This window comes from Xenopus laevis, chromosome 6L (assembly GCF_017654675.1).
Source record: "Xenopus laevis strain J_2021 chromosome 6L, Xenopus_laevis_v10.1, whole genome shotgun sequence".
NCBI lineage: Eukaryota > Metazoa > Chordata > Amphibia > Anura > Pipidae > Xenopus > Xenopus laevis.
This window is the reverse complement of record NC_054381.1, coordinates 75,969,310-75,996,180: the sequence shown is the minus strand read 5'-3', so window position 1 is coordinate 75,996,180 and position 26,871 is coordinate 75,969,310. Positions and strand designations below refer to the sequence as shown.

Here is a 26,871-nt window from a genome sequence, read left to right as displayed (position 1 = left end):
ATTTCGAATTCATGTGAGGTTGTTTTTTACTCTAATAAATTCGAAAAAACTGGAAATCCGATTGGGAGGTTATTTAAGAAAAAAAATTTGATTCAAATTACGATATTACTCCTAATTTGAATTTGTGAGTTTTGAGCAAAAAAAAAAATCGAAAAATTCGACCCTTAATAAATCTGCCCCTAAGTTTCTTGGACTTTTAAAAGATTTGGACTGAAAAAGGGCAAAACAGAGATACAAAAGGTGTGTAGTTTACTACAGAGGCATACAGCCCTTACTAACTTTATCAATTTACTTTCAACTTATTTTCAGATACTTGGAGAAAAAACGGTTACTCTTTCCACGTTTTTTCTTTGTATCGGATCCTGCTCTTTTGGAGATATTAGGTCAGGCATCTGATTCCCATACCATCCAGTCCCATCTACTTAATGTTTTTGATAACATTAAGTGTGTCAAATTTCATGAAAAGGTATGTTATAAAAATATTTTATTGTTTTCAAAATCCTTAGTAAATGACTACCTTTATATTAATAAAAATCCTTTTGTAATTTCCTTTTACAATCTGTTTCTTACAAAATAGGTATATGACAGAATTTTGTCAATATCCTCTCGAGAAGGAGAAACTGTTGAACTAGAAAAACATGTCATGGCTGAGGGTAATGTGGAAGTTTGGCTCAATGCCCTCCTAAAGGAATCCCAGTCCTCCCTCCATCTTGTGATTCGACAGGCAGCAATTGGTATTCAAGACAGTGGATTTCAGCTCATAGAATTTCTTTCCTCTTTTCCTGCTCAGGTATTCTCAGCAACATTTTTTCTATAAATATATTATTATTATTATTATTCTCATCATTTTTAAATAATGGTATCTATTTTATTTTGAAATCAAGTGCAACGTTCTAGAATAGATGCAAAACTGAATGCATGTATTCTAGTCACAAATTAACTTGTGCATATACTCCTAGCAACTTTTGGTGAGTGTCCTTTTATCTTGTTTACATGGGTTGACTGCATAACCTCTAATGAACTCTCAAAGTTCTGAACTTGGCAGTAATTGCTGGGTTACCCTACCTGGGGAATAGTATGCTACAGTATTCATTTTCGCATCAAAGTCTGCATGTCAGGTGCCTTGCTTGTCAGTGCAGAGTGATGTTGGGGCAAAAAGGAAGTGGATTTGCTTTTTCTCCACCTCGCTTAGATACACTAAGGGAGGAATTATCTTGTCTGACATGTCCCTTAAACAGATATATAAGCAGGTGTCAAATGTCACTTATGGCTTTTACCAGAACTGTAAACTGAAAACCTGTCCCATATGCAATAGGACATTTGTTGCCAAGGAATAGATTATCTGGGTCAACAGATATAAATGTAAAAAAATATTTTCACTCTGATCCTTTAATAAATAAATAAATAAATAAATGAATGAATATGCAACCATAAGCAGACCTTCCTTGAAAAATGTGACTAAAGTGTTAGATACATCTTAAAATATAAGAGTAATGTGTGTGTATGTACAGTATAGATACCGGTATATATAATACACACACAGACACCCCATGGATGAAAAATTATTCTGTATGATGCACTATGATGAATTTTGTGTGCAGGAAAAGCAGGCACATCAACTGGTGTAACCCCTAAAAAAAGGCCCAACAGAAGTTATGATGTAAGTATAGTTTCAGGATGTGTGTAAACATATAGGGCTCTATATGCAAACATATAGGGCTCTATATTATAGACCCTTGCATATAGTGCAAAGTGCAGGGCAAAAAAAGTGCTTATAAGCCAAATATTTCGGCAATTAATAGGAATAAACAGATTCTGCTTTAGGACCCAGCAACTTTGTTGTTCAGATCAATATATTTACATATGTGGACCATTCTCTTTTTATTTTGAGTTAAGTTAGAAAAATTTGTTCTTTTTTTTCTGGGAAGGTTGGATTGCTTGGAATTCAAATGATATGGACAAGGGATGCTGAAGATGCCCTGACTAATGCTAAATATGATAAAAAGATAATGCAGAAGATAAACCAATCTTTCCTAGATCTTCTGAACACACTAATCGATATGACAACAAAAGATCTCAGTTCCATAGAGCGTGTTAAATATGAAACCTTGATCACGATTCACGTGCACCAGCGAGACATTTTTGATGATCTGGTAATATATGCATTTAATTAAACGGAATAGTAATCCTGTTATTTATGTTTATAAAACTAAGGAACACTCAAAAAGGAAATCTAGTACAATTATTATTATACTGAAGCTTTAAAGTGTAGAATGTTTCTGATTTGCGCAATGAGGACTTTCATAATTTCAAAATTTTGTAACCTTCAACCAGGATTTACAGTAGCTGGCATCATATGTACTACATAACTAAATTGACCCATTATGTTTACATTAAGAAACATGTTAACAGAACAGACATGTGATCCCTTATCTAGAAATACTTTATCCAGAAAGTTCGAAATTATGAGATCATCTCTCATAGATTCCATTTTAAGCAAATATTTCTAATTTATTTTTAAAAAAAAATATGTTATAAAACAGTACCTTGTACTTCATCCTAACTAAGTGGCATAAACAATCCTATTGGGTTTCGAGTTCGAGAAGATAAAAAAAAAATACATGCTCATTGAACCCTATCTTATTTAGGAAAAAACTGTATGGAGATCCATATTTTGGAAATATCTATTATCCGGAAAAACTTAGGTCATGAGCATTCCAGCTAATAGATCCTATACCTGTGCTAATTTTTATTTACCTTTCAGTTTAGACACATGTAATGCAGTGTTATGATTTTTTATGTATGATTCCAGTTTGAAGAAGGCTGAAAGCAATAAAAATTATGCAAGCATAATGGACTATAATTCAGAAATACAACCAAGTCCATGCTTATATCCATAAAACTGTATATATATGTAAGTCTATTTGGTGCACCTCTTGCTCATAACTTCAGTCAAACATAATCCAAGTGTGTTTGTGTTCATCAGGAAATGTTATATTTATTTGCTATTTTCTTTCTAGTGTCGAATGCATATTAAAACACCAACAGATTTTGAGTGGCTAAAACAGTGCAGATTTTACTTTAATGAAGATTCAGACAAAATGTTAATCAACATAACTGATGTGACTTTTATCTACCAAAATGAGTTTTTGGGCTGCACGGATAGACTTGTCATCACTCCACTGACAGACAGGTACAGACTCGTCAACTTATTTTAATCCACCCTCAGGCTATATTTGTAAAGATGTGCTTAGATACTAAATTTAATAATTATAATAAAATACAATGATTATGCTGTTATATTAGTAGGAAAGTTAGAAAGCAACAGAATTATTTTGAGAAATATTAAACTTATCTGGCAACAGCTAAGATACCAGCTGATTTTTATGATCTGACTATAACTCAAAACATGGGAGTATTAAAATATATAATTGCAAAATCTTATTTTACAGGAAAAGTGCTACAGTAAAGTTGAGCAATAAAGTCTATTAATTTTAAAAAAATTCAATTAAATTAATTAAATTAAAATTCCATGGATCGTTTTGGTATCTCAATGGATAAGTGCTCATGGAAAAAAACACTTGTTTATAGTGAAATATACTTTTTTAAGAAAAACAGTTGATTGCTGAAAAACCAAGTGAGATCAGGAATTTGCAAGGTTTTCATCAGTTGCCTGATCATGAGTGGTTGAATGTAAATGTGAATGCCCTTACATATGATAGTAATAGTAGTGTACAGAATGTTAGATAATTGTGGACCAGTTTGCAATAGAGGAAAAACAAAAGGTATTCAGTTTTAATGTGTGTCAAATATTTGTTTGTAAACTTGTAGGTGTTACATCACTCTTGCTCAAGCACTGGGTATGAGTATGGGAGGGGCACCTGCTGGTCCTGCAGGGACAGGGAAAACAGAAACTACAAAAGACATGGGCAGATGTCTTGGGAAATATGTTGTTGTGTTTAATTGTTCTGACCAGATGGATTTCCGAGGACTTGGGAGAATTTTCAAAGGTAATATTTTTTTGAAATCCATGAGTGCTTTCTGCCTATTCTCAGTTGTTGGAACAATCTTGAATCATAAGTATAGTTGAAGGTTCTTGCTGTTTATTAATATGATGATTATTTTATTGTGATTAATATATATCGATGAATACATTGTTTCATTTGCAAAGTATACATGTGAAGTTTAGGGGGATAACAGCTGGATTTGCAGCATAAATGCAGGCCACTTCAAAGTGAAAGGAAAAACATTCCATTTATTTTGAAAACAAAAGTGTGGTGTTTATACAAATGGCCTGTAGATGTCACTGTGCTCAAGACATACTGTGCATACTTCCTGGTAGCTTAAAATTGAAAGTTACTATTGTGTAATGCCTGCATGACTCTGCTAATAAAGCACTGTTATATGCTACTCATCCTCAGCTACCCAAAACATAACAAAAAGGCTTCCAACGGCAATCAAATTGCAACAGAAAAGACAGCTTTAGTAGTAACATAATGTCCACCAATAAACAAAATAGCTTCAGTGGTTTTAGCTTTCAGTACCCCCAAAAGACTAACCAGTCTTGGTCTCTCGAAAAAAAAAAAACACCGGCAAAATATCCAACTGGTTATCAGATCCTCAGGTGTCTGAAAGTTCAGCAGGTGAAACAATCCAGGGCAGCTCTCTTGTGCAGCTCCTACTCATTCACTGCACACCTGCTGCTCACTCCCTTAAACACCTCTTGGCTGTCCAGCCCACACCTCTGGCTGGTTAACCCTTTGGTGTTTCTTAAAGGAGAATTCAACCCAAAAGTTAAAAAACTCCTACCCCCTTCCCTACATAGATCGCCTCCCTCTTCCCCTAGCCTAAGTGTTACCCCAGGCAAATGCCCCTAACTTTTTACTTACCCCATCTTCTTCTCTTAGGAAATCTTCGGAATGAGACCGGCATGACGGCACATGTGCAGTTGTAGCAATTTTCTGTTTCGTGACAACTGCGCATGCACCAAAACTCACGAAAATTGCAGAAGTACCGGTCTCATTCCGAAGATTACAGAAGTAACTGAAGATGGCGCCCGTGAACTCCTATGCTTGAATCTGCACCGAGGGGTAAATAAAACATTAGGGGCATTTGCCCGGAGTAACATTTAGGCTGTTGGGAGGAGGGAGGGAGGACTATGTAGGGTAGGGTGTAGAGTTTTTTTAACTTTAGGGTTGAATACTCCTTTAAATGGATGGCTAAGAACCTAAAGACAGGGGATACATATCTGCCATCCACGATATATCCCCTCTGGGCTGTACAATGTGTATATAAGATCGCACAGTAATCCTGTATTGATAATATGATTTACTTCTGTAATATACATTTCATGATTTTTTTTTGGATAGCAGCAACTGATTGTTGGTGCTTGATTTAATTAGTAAAATCAGGATTGCATATAATTAGATACTGAGAAGACAGCAATCTGCACAGCATAATTGAATACTTGGTTTATCTTCAATATTTATAAGGTTTTATTTGTCTAATTTCGTGAATTTTGCTTCACACAAATTGTATCAAGCTGCTCTATAACTTTTACCTTGGTGGTTGTTTAAGGTCTTGCTCAGTCTGGCTCCTGGGGATGCTTTGATGAATTCAACCGAATAGACCTTCCAGTACTTTCAGTTGCTGCACAACAGATAGCAATAGTGCTTACATGTAAGAAAGAAAGGAAGAAAAATTTTATCTTCACTGATGGAGACAATGTGGAAATGAACCCTGAATTTGGACTTTTTTTAACCATGGTATGCTGGAAGTTTATGATGTATGAGCATTATGGTAGTTATAAACATACTGGTGCCTGCACTGAAATTGCTTGAAATGAATCAATCAAATGTGGAAAAATAAACAGGTATCCCAAAATAATCAATAGATAAAAGGGAGAAATGTTTGTGCCATGGTTTAGAGGCCAAAGATGAAAGGGCTTATACTGTTGGAGTGAAGAGATGTAGTTCTTACCAAGTTCAGTCTTGACCCGATGTTGGTTGGAAGCCCCTACTGGTACATTCATGTCAACTGTTTTTTTTTTCCTTGGTATATAAAAGGTTGGGGGTAGCACTGTTACATGATATTGCTCTTATACTCGTGGATAAAGGTCCCATTAAAGAGAGAGTATTTGGATAAGAGCAGATTTAATCACAAGTAATATATATATAATTTATTTCAAGATTTTCAGTGTAATTGCACTGCCAAATCCTTTATGTGCTGCTAAGTACTATGCAGCAACATAGGCAGAAAACTCTCAACCTTTGCACAGCTTGGCAGGGAGCTTATGCATTTAAGTTTACATAATTTTTTTCTCTTGGAGAGTTACATGATTTTGTTATTTATAGAAATGGTTCATTATAGTTTACAGTTTATTTTATATTACTATGGTTATAGAAAGAGCTGCATAACTTCTTGTTTGTTTTCTTTTTACGAATACAATTACTGGCCACATTCTGGTTGGAAATGAAATAATTTAGTTTTTTGCTAAAAGTGAAGCTTCATATATACATTAAACTGATATTGAAGAAAATGATAACCAATTCTTTTTCTTTATAACTAGAACCCTGGTTATGCTGGGAGACAGGAGTTGCCAGAGAATTTAAAAATCAACTTCAGGTCTGTGGCCATGATGGTACCTGACCGCCAGATCATCATTCGTGTGAAGTTGGCTAGCTGCGGGTTTATTGACAACATTGTTCTGGCCAGAAAGTTCTTTACTTTATATAAACTTTGTGAAGAACAGCTTTCAAAGCAGGTACAGTATACCTTGCAATATATGCAAGGTGTATATTTGGTGTGTTTACCACTGGGCCGGCTGCTTGTTTTCAGAGTAGTGCATCATAAAATCCTTAACTGATCATAAGCTGGTCACATGGATGGAGATAACATAATCTGAAACTCAATTCACCATGTTGCATATCCTCTCAATAGTCTCACTAGCTCTCAAAGAGCAGCCATAATACCTCATATACTGATGCAACTGCTCAATACCAGATGCAAAATTATGATTTATATTTTTTTATCCACAATTTAGTGTTCCCAATTTGGGCTCCTGCTAAGTAATCTGTTCTGCAACTTGCATTAACATTTCTAAAGCACACACTAATGTGCATCTTTGTTGATAAATCATATGCAAGATGCAGCCCAAGTTTGTTTTTATGTTGTGAATTGCACGTGACAGAGACCTTAGATTGTAAGCTCCACTGGGACAGGGGCTGATGTAATTGGTGTGTAAAGCCCTGAGGAAATGTGTAGGCACTATATATGTATCGGGAATAAATTAAAAAAAAAAAGTAATAAAGGCCTTTCCAGATGTTTGCTGTCTCTATAAATGAAATGTAAACATAATGCTACTTACTGTATATCAAAAACTGGCCTAAAGCAAGGCATTTACATAAAAAGCTGTAATACTTGTCAAATTATAGGAATGTGCATTAATGGTTTAATTTCTATAACATCAATACACTTTTGAAATACATTCTAATGCTTTGCCTGCCAAGGACATGTGCTGGCAGACACATGGTTTTGATGCCGGCGTCCAAATATTTTTCAGGTCCTTCCCATTGGACAACAATAAGAGTGGCATGTGCGCAAAGCGTTTAAAATACTTCAATAAAAATATATTGCACTTACAGAAGTTTCCTTTTAAAATGCTTTTAAAACCAATGCACAATGTTCCTCTAATAAGAGCTGGTGCTTCCTGTAATCTTGAGATCTCTGCGGTACTTTTTCCCTGTGTGCAGCCACTCTGCTCTGTGTATTGGGATGGGATAATAATAAAACCTGTTCAGTACATTGTGGCATCTAATCTGAGCAGTTTCTCTAAAGAGCTCCTCAGAGAAACTGCTCAGGGAAAAGTACCGCAGAGATCTCAAGATTACAGGAAGCATCGGCTCTTAAGAGAGGAACATTGCGCATTGGTTTTAAAAGTAAACTTCTGTAAGTGCAATATATTTTTATTAAAGTATTTTAAAACGCTTTCCGCACATGCCACTCTTATTGTTGTCCAAAGGGAAGGACCTGAGGAGCAACTGATAATTTCGATATGTGAATTAAATTCTGATCGTCTGTGAGTATAATCGACTTCCAGAAATGGGGTCTTAAGCCAGTGTGGATACCCACCTATTGTCTAAGAGAACTTTTTTCTTCTCATACTTGTGTAATCGCACTTTCATTTGATGGTGTTTTAAGTGTATATGAGATAACTTCACCTGTACTAATTTTAGGTTGGGTTAATACACTGATAGTGTGTGAATGCCTTCACTTTGAGGCGTAATCTTATTCAAGAAAGCTACACTATGGGGCACATTTATCAAGGGTCGAATTTTGAGGGTTAATAAACCCTCGAATTCGACCCTCGAAGTTAAATCGAATATCGAATTCGAAGGTTTTAGCGCAAATGCTTCGATCGAACAATCAAAGTAAAAATCGTTAAAATCCTTCGAATCGAACGATTCGAACAATTTTAAGCGATTGAAGGATTTTTATTCGATCAAAAAAAATGTTAAAAAAGTATGTAGTCGAACTATTTTTTAAAGAGACAGTACTTCGACTATCGAATGGTCGAATAGTCGAACGATTTTTAGTTCGAATCGTTCAAATCATTCGATTCGATCGAATTCAATCAAATTTGACCCATTCGATGGTCGAAGTACCCAAAAAAATACTCCGAAATGCTAATTTTTTTTCATTGGAATCCTTCACTCGAGCTTAGTAAATCTGCCCCGATATATTTTCTTGTTTTTTTCTTCATTTTTCCTTATTTCTGAGATGAGATTGGCAACACTCTTTGGAATTTTTGAATTACTTTTGGAGGTTGGAGAGAACCTTGAACTGGATATTACACTTGGTGTGGGACTTTCATTTTTAATAACTATTTTACACTTTTTTAAATGTGACATTTTTCACCTACTTTCCTTTAAGGTCCATTATGATTTTGGCTTGAGAAATATTTTGTCAGTATTAAGAACATTAGGTGCCGCTAAAAGAGCAAATCCAACTGATACAGAATCAACCATTGTTATGAGAGTTCTCAGAGACATGAATCTTTCAAAACTGGTAAGTATCCTTACCACAAGTAAGTAGCTTAGGTGTCCAACACCAGTGACTTGTTCAATGCAGGCCTTTTACCTTCACAACCTTCTTTTTAAAGATTTGTACATTGGTAACTTCTCTATCATTAATTGTTAAAAAACATTTTATAACCTAATATATAAACCATTATACTTCTTTCTAATGTTTTTATGCACAAATACTATCATGGTTGTAAAGGAAAATGGCTAATAAGGCAAATATGATCTCTAGCATATAGCTGGAAAAAAAAGACCATAACAGTGTTATTTTCTCTGTTGAGTATATTTATTGTCTGATTCTGTGGATTTCATTTTGTTGTAACTAGAAAAAGGCCAGATGTAATAATTTAGCTAGGGAACCCCCTCCCCATCTAGTTCAACCTTTTGGTTCAAATGAAACCTACAACCTGCTTTGCAGCTAGTTGACTGTTGACTGCAGCTGAGGAAGTTGAAAACTCTCATCTAAAGCCTTTCTAATTAGTCTTAGAAAGGGAAATATTTACTTACTGACACCACAATGGCAATGGGATCAGTCCCTGGATCATCTTTGTGCTAAAAAACTGTATTTCCTAACTTTCTAAATAGTCACACAAGTCTATCTTAAAACTATCTAATGTATCTACCTGTCAGACTTACCAGTATAATCCAGTCGTAGAAGGAGCTGGAGCAGTAGATAATGAACCCACAAGCGCCTCACACAACCGCTACCAACCTGGAGTGGAACAGGGAGCAGGGTTGTGGAGAGTAGCCAGTGAGACGAAAGCGAGGTACAAGGGATAAGGCAGAGTCGTAGTCAGGAAGTCCGAGGTCAGAAGGCAGGCAGCGAGATCCGTAAACGATAGACAGGCCAATAAGTCGAGACAGGCAGCAAGAATCACAGTCCAGGTGGAAGCAGAGGTCAATAACAGGAATTCGAGACGTGTAGAAAGCTAGGATTTCAGTTGAAACAACCTAATAACCAGGCAAAGCATCACAGTCAGAATTAGGTTTAAATACTGCTACTTTGGCGCCAAACTGGCGTCATTTCGCTGGCGTCGCAGTGCTGACGCCAGCACGTCCGTCATGGGCGTATTCGCCTGCGTCCTTGCGCCAGCGCCTTCGCGCCCGGCGCCGGCGTCTTGCGTCACGCGCTGGCGCGCATTAGCGCGCCCGCGCCGGACAGAACGCAGAGCCGATTCCTCACATTGCCCCCCATCAAGGAGCGGCCTCAGGACGCGACAACCAGAAGGCTTACCAGGGTAGGTTCCATGGAATTTTTCCAGCAGCTCTGGAGCGTGAATGTTAGAAACTGGTTCCCAAGAATTCTCTTCCGGACCAAAGCCCTTCCATCTCACCAGGTACTGGAGCAGTTTGCCTCTTAACCTGGAATCCAGGATCTCCTCAACCTCAAATTCTTCTTGACCATCAACCACAACAGGAAGCGGAGGAGGAGCCATACACCCAGGAAATCGAAATGTTGAAGCTGGTTTCAAAAGGGCAGCATGAAATACTGGATGAATGTGCCAGGATGCTCGCAGTTTAAGATGAAAAGCCACAGGGTTAATCTGACGGATAATAGGAAAAGGACCCAGGAAATGTTGACCAAACTTCCTACCGGGACAAGAAAGCTTGAGGTTAATAATTGAAAGCCATACACAGTCACCCACCTTAAACTCTGGGTCACCTCTCCGTCTTCGATCTGCATAAATCTTAAAGTTTTGTTGAGCCTTTTTCATATTTTCTTGGAGTTTACGAAAATTATCAGACAGGAAAGTTAACCGGTCCTTGACTGCCGGAACTAAAATATCAGCAACAATAGAAGAGGGAAAAGTTACTGGATGAAGACCATAGTTTGCGAAAAAAGGGGACTGATTGATGGAAGAATGATGAGCATTATTATAAGCAAACTCTGCAAGAGGAAGAAGATTCACCCAGTTGTCTTGAAGATACGAAGAATAACATCTCAAATATTGTTCGAGTGTCTGGTTAGTTCGCTCAGTCTGACCATTGGACTGAGGATGAAAAGCAGAAGAAAGGGACACCGAAATCTTGAGTGCTCCACACAAGGATTTCCAAAACTGTGACGTGAACTGCGGTCCCCGATCCGACACCACTATCAGCAGTCTCAGAGGCAGAAGGAAGCTTAGGTAGAGACTTAAAATGGGCCATCTTGTTAAACGGTCAACAAAAACAACAGTGGTGGAACAATCACAGGACAACGGCAAATCAGAAATGAAATCTAAAGAAACTGATCCCCATGGACGAGAAGGTACTGGCAGTGGTTGAAGAAGACCAATAGGCCTAGAATGAGAGTCCTTGGATCTGGTGCAAATTTCACATGATGAGACAAACTTAAAGCAGTCTTTAGCCAACCCAGGCCACCAAAATAATCTCTTAGCAGAAATAATGGTCTTTTTAATACCTGGATGACCCGCCAGTTTGGAATCATGAATATTTTTAAGGACCTCTAAACGCATTTGTTCCGGAACAAAAATCCTGCCTCTATGAAGAAGAAAACCTTCCTTGGAAACTAATGATGGTTCATGAATATTTATGGATGCATCTTTGATTCCATCTATAAGAGTAGACTGTAACAGAAGAAAATTATTAGAGTTTAAGATCGTCTCAGGAGCCAGAAGAAACTCATCTTCAGGGGCGAACATTCGTGATAAGGCATCCGCCTTAACATTCTTTGACCCTGGTCGGTACGTGAGATGAAAATTAAATTGCATAAAAAATAAAGCCCACCTTGCTTGTCTAGGTCTCAACCTCTTAGCAGAACGTAGGTACTCCAAATTCCTATGATCCGTAAAGATGAGAATCGGATGTTTAGACCCCTCAAGGAGATACCTCCACTCTTCCAGTGCTAGCTTGATAGCAAGTAACTCACGGTCTGCTACATCGTAATTACATTCACTTTTGGCCAACTTACGAGAGAAAAAAGCAACAGGATGAAGTTCCTCTTGAATCCCAGTTCTCTGCGACAAGACAGCACCCACTGCGAGTTCTGAAGCGTCAACTTCTAAGGTGAAGACACGTCAGGATGGTGAAGAATTGGGCCAGAAGTAAAGAGTGTCTTTAGTTTCTCAAAAGCCCCCTGAGCCTGTGGTGACCAAAAAAACTTTTGATTATTGCGAGTCAACTCAGTAATTGGAAGAATGACTTGAGAAAAATTCTTTATAAATTTTCTGTAAAAGTTTGCGAATCCAATAAAACGTTGAACAGCTTTTTTAGATGATGGAATTGGCCAGTCAAGAATTGCAGAAATCTTCCTGGAGTCCATCTGGATTCCCTGGGGAGAAATGGAGAAACCCAAAAAATCTACAGACGTTTGTTCAAAAACACATTTTTTAATCTTAGCATACAGCTGGTGAGTACGCAGACGTGCCAGGACCTTCTTCAAATGTAACCTGTGCTCCTCCAAGGAATTAGAAAAAATAAGGATATCATCTAAATATATGATGACGAAAATATCAAGAAAGTCCCTGAAGACATCATTAACGAAGTGCTGAAATGTCGCAGGGGCATGACAGAGACCAAAAGGCATGACCAGGTATTCAAAATGTCCGTAACGAGTGCGAAAGGCCGTCTTCCATTCATCACCTTCCCTTATTCTGACTAGATTGTAAGCACCCCGCAGATCCAGTTTAGAAAAAATCTTAGCCTCCGCCAAACGTTGGAATAGTTCTGGAATGAGAGGAAGTGGATAGCGATTTTTGACTGTAATTTTGTTCAAATCTCGGTAGTCAATACACGGCCTTAAAGAATGATCCTTTTTCTCAACAAAGAAAATCCCAGCTCCTGCCGGAGAAGAAGACTGCCTAATGAATCCTTTAGCCAGATTCTCATCTAAATAAGAACGAAGCTCCGAAAGTTCAGACTCAGATAACGGATAAACTCGTCCAAAAGGAATTTGAGCCCCTGGAAGAAGGTTAATAGGGCATTCATAAATACGATGAGGAGGCAACCTGTCGGCCCCTCTTTTATTGAAAACGTCCGTAAATTCCCAATAAGCTTGAGGAAGGAGATCATGGATTTCAGAGGCAGGAGATAAAGAACATACATCATTTGAAGAAAGAATACATTGGGAAAGACAAAAGTTTGAAAGAAAATTTACTTCACCAGTAGCCCAGTTGATGGACGGGTTGTGTTTCTGCAACCAAGGTAATCCCAGGATGACAGGGAATAAAGGAGAAGAAACCACATCAAAGTTCATGAGTTCAGCATGCCCTTTATTAAACAACACGAAAAGTGAGATAGTCTCTTGCACCACAGGGCCTGAAGTAATCAGAGAACCATCTGCCACACGAAGAGCTATGGGATTCTTTTTGGACTGGAGCGGTATCTGGAACTGTAGTGCCACTTTAATGTCCAAGAAACACCTGCTTGCCCCAGAGTCAAGGATTGCTTGAAGTTCGACCCGCTTGTCTCCCCACTGCAAAGATAAAGAGAGTCAGGAGAGGCACAGGAACATGACAACCAGTACAGTCCTTTTCAAAAATCCTCTTACCCGTTGGGCGGGTCGGACAACCCCGAAGCAGATGACCAGCTTGTCCGCAATAGAGGCAAAGGTTAAGTCTACGACGTCTAATACACTCCTCTGGGGTTAATGCAGACCTAATAGCTGCATTAGCTACATTGAAGACGGATGGAGGAACAGCTGGAGAACTTGTGGAAGGCATTCGGACAGGAGGAGGAGCGGATGGTAACAGCCACGTCTGAGGCAGAAGGCCTGCTTTCTCAGCCTTTTCTTCCTCCCTGGGTTCCCTGAGCCTCTGATCCAATTGGATTGAAATGAGGATGAGATCTTCCAGACTATCAGGAATACCAGTACGAGCTAACTCATTTTTTAAACTCAGATGAAAGTCCAAAACGGTACTGGTTCTTTAGTGCTGCTGGGTTCCATTCGGTATCATCCGCCCATTGCCGGAATTCCAGCGTGTAATCTTCCGCTGGACGGTCCCCTTGCTTCAGAGCACGCAGGGCTGCCTCAGCAGTGGTGGCTCTGTGTGGATCATCAAAAATAACTGCCATTGCATCGAAAAAAGAATCTACTGTGGCCAATACAGGACTTTGACGATCCATGAGACGGAAGGCCCAGGTCTGTGGTTCTCCCGTAAGAAAAGAAATGATAACCTCAACCCGGGTTTGCTCAGTGGGATATGTGTGGGGTTTAAGCGAAAACAGCAGCTTACAGTTGCTCCTGAAGTTCCTGAACACCTTTCGATCACCAGCGAATTTTTCTGGAAAGGCCACTTTAGGTTCGGAGATTTCTGAAGTAATCACCTGAACTTCTGTTGGAGCAGGAGGAGTTGCAGCAGCCGTGGAAGGAAGAACAACTGGCGGATGGGTTCTGATATGCTCCTGCAGCTTCGAATAGCCACTTTGCAGCTCTCGAACAGCTTGTGTTAGTGAGGACAGCTGTTGAGTTAGGACAGTAAATGGAGACGCTCCTTCAGCTGGATCCATCTTTGGGCCTGGTTATACTGTCAGACTTACCAGTATAATCCAGTCGTAGAAGGAGCTGGAGCGGTAGATAATGAACCCACAAGCGCCTCACACAACCGCTACCAACCTGGAGTTTAACAGGGAGCAGGGTTGTGGAGAGTAGACAGTGAGACGATAGCGAGGTACAAGGGATAAGGCAGAGTCGTAGTCAGGAAGTCCGAGGTCAGAAGGCAGGCAGCGAGATCCGTAAACGATAGACAGGCAAATAAGTCGAGACAGGCAGCAAGAATCACAGTCCAGGTGGAAGCAGAGGTCAATAACAGGAATTCGAGAAGTGTAGCAAGCTAGCATTTCAGTTGAAACAACCTAATAACCAGGCAATGCATCACAGTCAGAATTAGGTTTAAATACTGCTACTTTGGCGCCAAATTTCGCTGACGCCAGCACGTCCGTCATGGGCATTTTCGCTTGCGTCAGCGACCGCCGCCAGCGCCTTCGCGCCCGTCGCCGGCGTCCTGCGCCACGCGCCGGCGCGCATTAGCGCGCCTGCACCTGCGCCGGACAGAACGCAGAGCCGATTCCTCACATCTACCGGCCCTGAATAAAAAACACAATGGTAGCATTTAATGGTTACTGGGTATAAGGGATTAGCAAATTTTTTCTCCATGCATGGATTAGTAACCAGAAAAAAAGCAAGAAGACACTTCAATGTATTTGGAGTGGGAAAAAATTTGAGAAAAAATGCCCGCTGACTTACAGTCAATGTATTTGGAGTGAGAAAAAAATTGAGAAAAAAAAATACCCTTTGACTTTAATGCAGTTGGAATGACAAATAAAGTCGCCCATAGACTTGACTGTATTTTGCTACAAAACAGTTGCATGGCAAAAAAAGATAAGTTTTGCTAATTTTTCAGCAGTTTCGCAAATTTGTCCGCTATGCGAAAGAGTGCAGATTCACTCATTACTAGTTACTATGGTTTACGGCAGTGTATTTTATTATATATGGGGGATAAGTCTTTTAGTCAGCCAACTAGGTACAAAAGGGGCAATGTAATAAAAAGACTTAAGTTTGCACACAACTATGAGATTTTTGTTTTCAAACAGTGGACCAGTAAATGCTACCTGCTTATTGGTTGCTATTAATACACAAGTAGAAGAATTTTGTGTAAATGAAATGTAGTATTGGCTTCATTAAATGTAAAAAACAAATCTTATAAAGATAATCAGTCGATATTCTGCACCCTTTCTAAAATATTGAAGTTATTCTTCACCTTACCTCTAACAACCATCTCTTTGCATGTTTGTTTTGGAATTATATTGAAATGGTTATAGAGATACTGACACCAGAAATTAAACCATTTTTACATCTATCGTAGTATTGGCTTTGTTTGTAACTTTGTGATTTTGCCATAAAGTATTTGCTCAAAGCTTTTACATTACCCATCTGACTCATGCTTGTCTATGAGGGGGCTGCCATATTTGTGCAGCAGAAATCCGTTAGTATTAGAAACTTTAACTGACAGGCTGAGATGGAACAGTCAGGTTTAGGAAGATCAACTAAAAATTATTTACAAAAACAGACCTCTCAGCGAAAAACTATCAACATGACCTATAGGTAACTTTTAATGTACATTCATATTTTAAAAGTCGTTTTTTACGCCAGTATCTCTTTAACTCTAATACATTGCCTAGGCAAAGGAAACACAAACTAATGTATTTGACCTAACTGCCAATCAACCTCTGACTCCTGTATGAAGAGAGACAGTTTGCTGAGAGGGCAAGGAATGGCACATCATTTTTAATTGCTTATTTGCACAAGATGATGCTTGTTTTAAATTTTGGCAATCGTTCTACTCTTGGACCGTTGACTACATTACCCCATTTTTGTGTGTTTTCCCTATTTTTGTGCCAAAGGACAGGAAAAGAAGACAGTAGGGAGAACCAGTAGGGAGCATATATTTCTTATTCTAATTAAATATATAATCATACTAATTAAAACCAATTGTTTTTAATTGCATAATCAAAGAAAATATAAATCTAAGCAACTTCATTAAATATATTTAAAGGTTTTAAAGTTGTTAAAGACCAATTTCCCCCCTAGCTTGCTTACAAGCTAGCAGGCTTGCACCAAGGATGCAAACAATGTATATATTTATTTATATTGGAAAGTTGATTTTTACATTGTGTTTCACAGTTTTTGGGTGGAAAATGCTGGTTTTGATTGCTACACTTTTTTGCAGCATGTCAACAGCATTTAGCTAAGTCAAATAAACTGGTATATTTAGCCTTCTTGTATTATTCTGGTCTCCAAAACCCCTTGTTTCCATTCAAAACAATGTAATCATTCAGTCCAGGTAAATGGGTAATGAAACAATGTATAACATGATAGAAAAATTCTACCTTTACCAATACGGTTCTGTGCTTGATGTTGACCCAATTCACCTACTTATTTTTTTAGATTGATGAAGATGAACCTTTATTCTTAAGTCTGATTGAAGATCTTTTTCCGAGCATACAGCTAGACAAAGCTGGTTATCCTGAGCTTGAGGCAGCTATCATTAAACAGGTAATAAAAACATTTTAAAGAGAATGGATGGGAAGTAATTATTACACAGCAGCTTTTTTACTTGGTATATACCTTTAAATATAAGATCCAAAAAGGGTTTTCTTTTTAGCGTGTAGTTGTACCTTGATGATTATTTCTTCAAATCCTCTTCAAAAGGCAAAAGGATGGCAATCCTATGCAGAGTGATTATCAAACTGTTTGGTGGACCCATGGCATTCATATTTAGGATGTTTTACCTTTTGTACATAATGCATTGTGTGACATAAATGCAGTAAATTGCAAGCTTCTAATAAATATGTATTTTCTAAATACTGTATATGGTTTTCTGTGTTGACATTTTTTGTGACTTTATGCCACAAATGAAAATATGCATATGAATTTTCATGGTTGACACTCTTGCTGCTGCAAAATAAGCACCCATAATGTGCAAGACTCCAAAACAGTATGGAGACCCTAGAAAACCAATTTTTTTTAATATAGTACACATTCTGTTGTAAAATGGGTAAATGTCTTTCTATGTAAACTGCAAAGCTATGCTCAACATAGTTTTATTTCGAAATTTTTTAAAAAAAGTTCAAAGTTTGCATTTTTCCATATTTTATGCCCCACATACTAAATATGAATGTCAGGGGTCTAATGAATAGTTTGATGCCCAATATATAAACATTTACCAAACTATGTGGCATGTAAAGGACCCCAAATGAAAATATAGTGCTCATATTTTTCACAATCAAAAACAAATAATCAAGAATGTTTTTTTGGCTAGTGTAATTGGTGGTATGAATTGCAGTTTTGCTTGGCCAAATAAGGTTCATGGGAACAAACAAACACCTATGAAGAACTGAAAATGGCTAAAAATTCTTGAAAGCCTAGCCACTCTTGAGAGGCTTGCAACTGTAGCAGGTGGAGTTCAGAATGAAGGAGAATGGCCATTCTCCCCTAGATACAACTGAAAGCCCAGCTTTAGGTTAGTTAGCAGTAGATATGGAGAGAATAGCTATTTGCCATCCTAGATATTTTTGGAACTATGTCTGAAGACCAACATACTGATATTTTCCTAAATTAGTTTCATGAGCTACTGGGGGCGTTAATAAAAATCTGTACTAAAAAAGCTTAACAACCACAGACTTCCTAAGATTAAGTGCAGAAGTCTGTTAAATATGTTAAGCCCTGACCTTGTCTATGCTTCTTACGCAGAGCAAAAAAGATTTGTCATACAGTATTTGACCTTAAAAAAGATACTGACACCAGGAATTATGCCTTTTTTACATCTATCATAAAATTTACTTTGCATGCTACTTATAATTTTGCCATAAAGTATTTGCCCAATGCATTTACATTACCTATTTGACGCCCAGTGTTAGTCTATGAGGGGGTTGCCATATTTGTACAGTAGAAGTCTGTTAGCATTAGAAACTTTAACTGACAGGCTGAGATGAGTCAAGTTGGCAAAACAGTCAGGTTTAGGAACTTCCACTAACAATTACTTACAAAAACAAACCTCTCAGCAAAAAACAGCATGACCTATAGGTAACTTTTGGGGACACATTTACTTAGCTCGAGTGAAGGAATAGAATAAAAAATACTTCTAATTTCGAAGTATTTTTTTGGCTACTTCGACCATCGAATTGGCTACTTTGACCTTCGACTACGACTTTGAATCGCACGATTTGAAATAAAAATCGTTCGACTATTCGACCATTTGATGGTCTAAGTACTGTCTCTTTAAAAAAAACTTCGACTACCTACTTTGCCACCTAAAACCTACCGAGCATCAATGTTCCCCATAGGCTTTCTATCCAATATGTGATCGAAGAAAAATCGTTCGATCGATGGATTAAAATCCTACGATTTTTCCTTCGATCGTTCGATTGTACTAAATGCGGTAAATCCTTCAACTTCGATATTCGAAGTCGAAGGATTTTACTTAGACGGTCGAATATCGAGGGTTAATAAACCCTCGATATTGGACCCTAAGTAAATGTGCCCCCAAATGTACATTCATATTTTAAAAAGTAGTTTTTTAGTGTCAGTATCACTTTAAGCAATGCAGAGGAATGAGCTACCTTTCTTTAATGTGACAGTAGGAGGTGAGTAGGGACTAGCTAATGGCTGTAATAATTGTTTTTTAAGACAATGCTACACTTTATTTAAAGGGATTTTTCCAAATACATTCTCAGTGTGGTGTCTTTGCTCATACTCCTGGGGGAATGAATTGCCATATCTTCTGTGTTAAAACTGCATTATGAACATGAAGCTAAGTAATATCGTTCATAGCAGTGAAAATACATATGATAAAAGCAAATTGTCAAATTAAGATACTTGGATTTACTCAGTTATTTTTAAATGCAGGTTGACGGAGCAGGTCTAATCTGTCATCCACCTTGGAAACTTAAAGTTATTCAGCTTTTTGAAACACAGAGAGTAAGACATGGAATGATGACTTTAGGACCCAGTGGGGCAGGAAAAACAACATGCATTCACACCTTGATGAAGGCTATGACAGGTAATTTATAATCTAGTGGAATATTGTTATGTTCTGCTTTCAGTAGTTTAAAATGATTGAATATGTTGAATGTATACGGCCATTACTTGCTTCAAGGGAACAATTTGCAAAGTCCTATCAAACTGGGAAGTTACTGTTATTGTATTTGAAAAACTACCATTCTTCCTGAACATTTTTCAGGAACTCTTTTAACATTCTGTTATTTTCTGTAATTTAAGATGTCAATTTTCATACATTTATCTATTTTACAAAAGTTGTAGTTTGTTTTCTTTTGGTTCGGATATCTTTTCACTTGCTCTTTTAGTTAAATCAATAAGAGGTGTAGGATCCATAGTTCAGAAACCTGTTAGCTGGGTAGGGTGGGAGCTACAGCAGGGAGCTGGCCACTGCTCCTGTATAAACTATATCAAACAAGGGAAAGTTGTGCTCACCACTACTTTTTAAAACCATTAGGCAGGGGTGCAATGAGGCTGTGACCAGAAAAAACATATAGACAAATACAAGAGGCCCTCTGCACTCAACCCATTATCAATATATTTAAGACATTGAGGCATTTTGTGCATGCAGCTACTAAAAAATGCCTTACCCTTTAAACAAAACAAAAAAATATATGTATAGTAGTTGCTTTATGATCATTGTTTTACTGTAATATAAAAAAATGGACATTTTCTGTGTTCACAAAATCATTCTTGATTGAACTAATCTCAATATCTGTAGATTGTGGAGAGCCCCACAAGGAGATGAGAATGAATCCAAAAGCAATCACAGCCCCTCAAATGTTTGGTCGTCTTGATGTAGCCACAAACGATTGGACTGATGGTATATTCTCCACTCTTTGGAGAAAGACACTTCGGGCAAAAAGAGGTAAGAAAAAATGTGTACTTACAGCAAAGTATTCATATTAATATGTACAATATATGAAATTTGGATATACATGTTTTTTGCTACTCACTTGGATGCAAATTAACAAGCACACAACTAAGGGACAGAAATAATTTGTATACTATTTTCCACAGGCATAGGAATGGCATAGCTGAGGGCTTAGTTCACTGAATAACACAAGAAGGATGACTGTACATTGCTATTAATGTATTTCATGAAATATTATACATTTTAAATAATGTATGCAAGTTAAAATGGGGTTTAAGTGTGGGCTTTGACGGTAGTAGTAACATCTCACAGGCTTCGTTTAAAATGTGGCACAGATGCCTACTAATAACCTCACTAATTCTCAAATGATGCATTGAATCCACTACTTTGGGATTCAGCAGATTCAGCTGAATCCAAAACCGACTCAACTTCTAACTTAGGGCAGGGCTTGAAAAGAACCAAACCATGGCAAAAAAAACTGACTTTGTTTGGTCAAAAGTCACATGATTTTAAGGGTTTGGTTTCGGTATGGCTAGGCAGTTGGATTCTGCCTAATCCTGCTGAAAAAGACTTGGATTTAGTCAAATCCGGGATTCAGTGCATTTCTATATAATTATCTTCATAATGCCACCATTCTGTACCTATTAATTATGTTTTTCTGCATGTGGAATTGGGACTTTTTTAGCTGTGTAGCCCTATTAGGTCCTTGCAACTAGCAATTCTACCTTGTTTTCCTTAAAGAAAACTATATGCAGCAATTATTGTGGTAAACTTTGGCAACAAACTTAATTTTTTCTGAATATATATATTATAGAGGTCATCAAATGACAGTGACAATCTAATTCGAAGAGTTCAACAGGACTAAAATGTTGTTTTCCAATTAATCCAGTCTGATAATGTTTTTTGTCTGCTATTAGATTACATTATTTCACACTTTTTTTGTTACTTCTGCATAGTCAAAAAAGTGTTATAAAAAAAATAAAACAAATCAGAATTTATAGTACAACATAATATATGCAATAAACTTAGCTGTAGCAAGCAATGCCAGTCAGCAGCAAAAATGGTCAGCAAAGAATTGTTCTGTATTAAGAAGTGTTTACATTCAAGAACGTTCATACCTAGAGGCCTATTTATTATGCTGTGTAAATCAAAATTCGTCCGGAAAATGGTGTAAAAAGCTGTGTAAAATAAATGGCAAATTTATCAAGGTGTGTTTTATTTTACACCACAAGAACACTGGATTTGCCACCAATATTTTACACTGCTTCAGACTTTTGTAAGTAAGTTCCAGAGGAAGTTACTCAAAGAGAAATTACACCATTTTTAAGCATCTTTTTACACAGTGTTGTCTGCCGACGTGTGGCAAATTATTCTGATGTTTTTCACACAACATAATAAGTCTACCCCTTACTTTATAAAAGCTAATCTGGTATTAGATTACATTGTTTCATACTTTATTATGTGAATTATTCATTGAACAAAAAGTGTTATGAAAAAAATAAAACAAATAAGAATTCATAGTAAAACATATGTATAATATATGCAATAAATGTAACTGTAGCAAGCAAATCCAGTCAGAAAAAAGGGTCAGCAAAGAATTGTCCTGTATAAGGAGGTGTTTACGGTCATACTTAGTTTAAAAAGTTTAAAAAGCTATCTAAGAGCTGTGTTTGGAAATAATTAGAAATTTGCAATTTTCCAAACTAGAAAGAGCACTTGATGGGAAAATAATACAACTCTAAGGGGCAGATTTATCAAGGGTCGAGTTTTGAGTTTAAACTACCATGAACTTGAAATTTGGTTAAAAACCAAAAAATCAAAAAAAAATGTTCAAATTCGGGTGAATGGGATCAACCCGCAAACTCAAATCGAATTCAAATGTTTTTTTCTCCAAAAACCCCCCTAGATTTTCAGGAAGGCTGCAAACAACTCCAAATTGATCACAGGAAGTCCCCCATAGGCTAAAACAGCAATTCGGCAGGTTTAAGGTGGTGAATAGCCGAATTTGAATACTTAAAGGGTCAGTACATGATAAATTTCAAATTTGAATTTTTTTAAAAAACCAAATCGAATTTGAACTATTCCCTAGTCAAATTCCACTAAAAAATTCTAATTCTTCTAATTTTCACTTCGGCCCTTGTTAAATCTGCCCCTAACTTTAACAGGAAGAAGTGTCAGAGGGAAAGACAGCTGTGTCCATTCATTTGCTTATGTAACCTAGCATGTATGTATGTTTCTGTGTGAGCACAATGAATCGTATGATCCAAAGGGCAACCTTAAGATTTAAAATGGCAGTTTTTATATTTAGATTGATCCATTTTCACATACTACTAGAAAAGTATATTTTATGAAAATGGTTTATTTAGCTAAATCGTGTTTTTTTAAAATATATTTATATAGAGAACTACAATATTAGAAAATCAACTGATATTCACAGGGCAGGTTTAAAAATCCTCTTGGGACGAGGACCGCATTGGGTCATCAGTGCAGTTCTCACATACAGCCTTATATCCCCATTGTTGTGATCTGATTGTTTGGCGATCCACCTCATGGTGGGCAAATTGGGGTAAGTAACTTTAATCAGCCAACTTACCATATTTACCCACACCGATATGGGACTTAGCCTCCAAATGCAAATGAACAATGCTAGATAACCAAGGCCATACGAAAGTAGTTGTATTAAAAAGCAATATTTATTATCAGCATGCCAAAATTACTAAAACCATTTAAAATAAGCAGCGCTGCTTGGGGGTGGGGATCCCAATATCCCTATTATTTCTCACTGTTAAATACAATGCAATAAGGGAGACTGCGTGAACGCTGTTGATAGAAGCCACCAATTGTTTCAGTTGTAACAAACTTTTGATCAAGTGCATGGAGCATCATTCTGAATAAATCCGTGATTAGGTGTTCATGAGAAGAGAAAAGCGATGTATCATCGGCTCATCGCAGCTGTGGTATAAGTCGCCAATAAGGTTCTTAATTCCGTGGCGAGAGAGATAGTTAATCCCGTAAGGTTAGTGAGTAGTCTGATATATAGCGGTATGTGGGGGCGGAGCCGGTGTGGGGTTAAATATTTGGTGCCCAGAATAGTTGAAGCTGTCATATGAACATTAGGCGCTAAAAAGATTGTCACTTATGTATATCCAATGGACATCAGAGTCACAGTGCCTTAGTGGTGTAGCGATCGCTATGCAATCATGTTCATCCAATCACGCTGTAGCAGGCCGCTGTTCAAGAGAGAAAATGTACTGACCGTAATGGATCACCTCCCACACTGAATACTCAACGCTCCGTGCTCACATCCAAATGTCACAACCGCTTATTCCGCTGTTGTGCATCGTCCTCAAGAGAAAGGGGGAAGAGGGATTCCAATATTCCCCGTGCAGCGCTGTACCTTGACAGCTGTTTCGCCGCTACCTGCGGCTTTGTCAAGAGACCGGCAGACCGGAAATGACGTCCTTTTAAGGGTAAAGTCATGTGACTCTAGTAGTCGTATTTGCTACAACATTGTTGCGTATGACCTTATATGTCACTGGTATCAATGCAATGACATTGGCAACTTAATGCACAGTCTAGAAACAACCTTTAAACAAAGGGAGACAAATTAACTCATCATATGTTAATGAAAGAATAGGCCATGTTGTGGCAATATCCACCTGATTGGTCACTATGTTTGTATACCCCCTAAGGCATGGTGATAAGTATACAATTAACAGTTTATCAAGCAGGCCATGAACGCTTGATACAAAGATCTTCAGTTATATGTGTATATATATATCCAATTTAGTAGATCAAACTCTCAAATATTTAATAAAGAGCTAATTCAATATACTGATAACACCAAGTTATCTTGATATATCACATCAATGTGAAACTAAAAAAAACAAAAAATAATAAATAATAAAAAAAAAATAAGGAAAAGAAAAGAAAAGGAAAAAGGGTGGGAACTCGGAGAGAAAAAAAGAAAGAAAATTATATATATAAGACGATAATATAAATATGTAATGTGATAAGATGAGAATATTGGGCATGCCGATCTGGACAACCATATTTGATGGATTTACCATGTATTGGACTATTAGACACCCAGTCTCCTCATTTGTTTACAAAGGCCTGGAAATTTAAGTGACCATTAAGACCAAATTCAGATTTGTAGGTGTGGAGTCTGAAAATCCATGTCGTTTCTAATTGTAATAGTTTGTTATCCAGATCGCCCCCCCTTATATCCCCATGAAGGCGATCGATACCTTGGAAATAGGAGCCTGCATAGTGTCCATTATGTATACAAAAAATGTGTTTGGCAATTGCTGATAGCAAATTGGAATTTCTTATATCACGCATATGCTCATATATACGTCTTCTAAAAGGTCTTTTCGTTTTGCCGACATATTTACTGCCATAGTGACAAGTGAATAGGTAAATTACATGTGTGGTCGTACAGCAAGTATAATAGAACATGTCATAGCTCACTTTTCCATTCCCAAAATTTGTGGACACTTTGATATATTGGCACTGATCGCAAGCACCAGACTTATAACTACCCAATGTTTTACAGCATGTCATTCTGGATTGTTGTTGAAAATGGCTATGGGTAAGTGAGTCACCAATACTGATGTTCCTCCTTTAGCCGAACAGGGGACAGGAGCGCACCAGTTTGCCTACAATGGGATCCTTTGATAATATGTTCCAATGTTTGTAGATTAAGGAACGAATCTCCTTGTCATTGGTATTAAAAGTCAATACTAATCTTGTTTCTTCCTGCGTCTTAGGGGAGGAGGACTGAATATTAAATTTCTGGGATTTATAAAGTAGGTCTTCCCTATTTAGGGACAAAGCATGTTGATATGCCCTACGGAGACACCGTGTCTTATAGCCCCGTAACTTAAATCTCTGGTATAGTGAGTAGGCCTCTCGTTTAAAGTCCTCATCTCTCATTCGCCTCAGTCTTATGTATTGTCTCATAGGAATGCCCTCAATGCATCTGTAAGGGTGCATTGACTGGGAATGAAGGAGACTATTTCCAGCTGTTTTTTTGCGATAAAGGTTAGTAAACACCTGGCCATGCTTATCTACTTTTATCTCCGTGTCCAAAAATTCCAATCTGGTAATATGATAGTTTAAAGTTAGGGTTAAATTAAATTTGTTGACATTGAGTTTCGCCACAAATTCCTGTAATTATTTTTCGGGACCCTGCCATATTAGCATAATGTCATCGATGTACCTGTGCCAACATAGCACATGGGACAGGTACATCTCATACTCCTCAGCCGAGAAGACATAATGTTCCCATTCTCCTAAACATAAATTGGCTTAGCTAGGGGCGCATTTAGCACCCATAGCCACGCCCTGGCATTGTAGATAGTAGGTGCCATTAAAAAGGAAGACATTATGGTGCAATACAAAATCTAATGCTTGCAGAATAAATCTATGTTGTTCAGAAATTGATTTATGTATACGTTCGAAGATCGATTACATAGTAAGTAAGGTTGAAAAAAGACACATGTCCATCGAGTTCAACCTTTTTTTTTTTTGTTTATTAACTACCTATCTGCCAGTTGATCCAGAGGAAGGCAAAAACCCATCTGAAGCCTCTCCAATTTGCCTTAAGGGGGAAAAATTCCTTCCTGACTCCAAAATGGCAATCGGATTAGTCCCTGGATCAACTTGGACTATGAGCTATTTCCCATAACCCTGTATTCCCTTACTTGCTAAAAAGCCATCCAACCCCTTCTTAAAGCTATCTAATGTATCAGCCTGTACAACTGATTCAGGGAGAGAATTCCACATCTTCACAGCTCTCACTGTAAAAAACCCCTTCCGAATATTTAGGCGGAACCTCTTTTCTTCTAATCGGAATGGGTGACCTCGTGTCAGCTGGAAAGACCTACTGGTAAATAAAGCATTAGAGAGATTGTTATATGATCCCTTTATATATTTATACATAGTCATCATATCACCCCTTAAGCGCCTCTTCTCCAGCGTGAACATCCCAATTTGGCCAGTCTTTCCTCATAGCTAAGATTTTCACTACCTTTTACCAGCTTAGTTGCTCTTCTCTGTACCCTCTCTAATACAATAATGTCCTGTTTGAGTGATGGAGACCAAAACTGTACAGCATATTCTAGATGGGGCCTTACAAGTGCTCTATACAGTGGAAGAATGACCCCCTCCTCCCGTGACTCTATGCCCCTTTTAATACAGCTCAAGACCTTATTTGCCCTTGATGCTGCTGACTGGCATTGCTTGCTACAGCCAAGTTTATCATCTACAAGGACTCCAAGGTCCTTTTCCATAATGGATTTGCCTAGTGCAGTCCCATTTAGGGTATAAGTGGCTTGGATATTTTTACATCCCAGGTGCATGACTTTACATTTATCAACATTGAATCTCATTTGCCACTTAGCTGCCCAGATTACCAG

General features: G+C 37.7%; 1 protein-coding gene across 3 annotated transcripts in view; it reads left to right on the top strand.

Annotated features, from left to right (window-relative positions):
• The window catches only part of dnah5.L (dynein axonemal heavy chain 5 L homeolog), a 236,480-nt gene that overhangs the window by 107,330 nt on the left and 102,279 nt on the right, over positions 1-26,871 (top strand). For all 3 annotated transcript variants that reach the window (XM_018267644.2, XM_018267645.2, XM_018267646.2), the window contains exons 32-42: positions 310-466; positions 578-790; positions 1,929-2,153; positions 3,021-3,193; positions 3,832-4,010; positions 5,578-5,765; positions 6,569-6,763; positions 8,932-9,066; positions 16,966-17,073; positions 19,426-19,579; positions 20,297-20,443. In XM_018267644.2, coding sequence (XP_018123133.1) covers positions 310-466; positions 578-790; positions 1,929-2,153; positions 3,021-3,193; positions 3,832-4,010; positions 5,578-5,765; positions 6,569-6,763; positions 8,932-9,066; positions 16,966-17,073; positions 19,426-19,579; positions 20,297-20,443 — 1,874 coding nt within the window. The remainder of the gene's footprint in view (positions 1-309; positions 467-577; positions 791-1,928; positions 2,154-3,020; positions 3,194-3,831; positions 4,011-5,577; positions 5,766-6,568; positions 6,764-8,931; positions 9,067-16,965; positions 17,074-19,425; positions 19,580-20,296; positions 20,444-26,871) is intronic.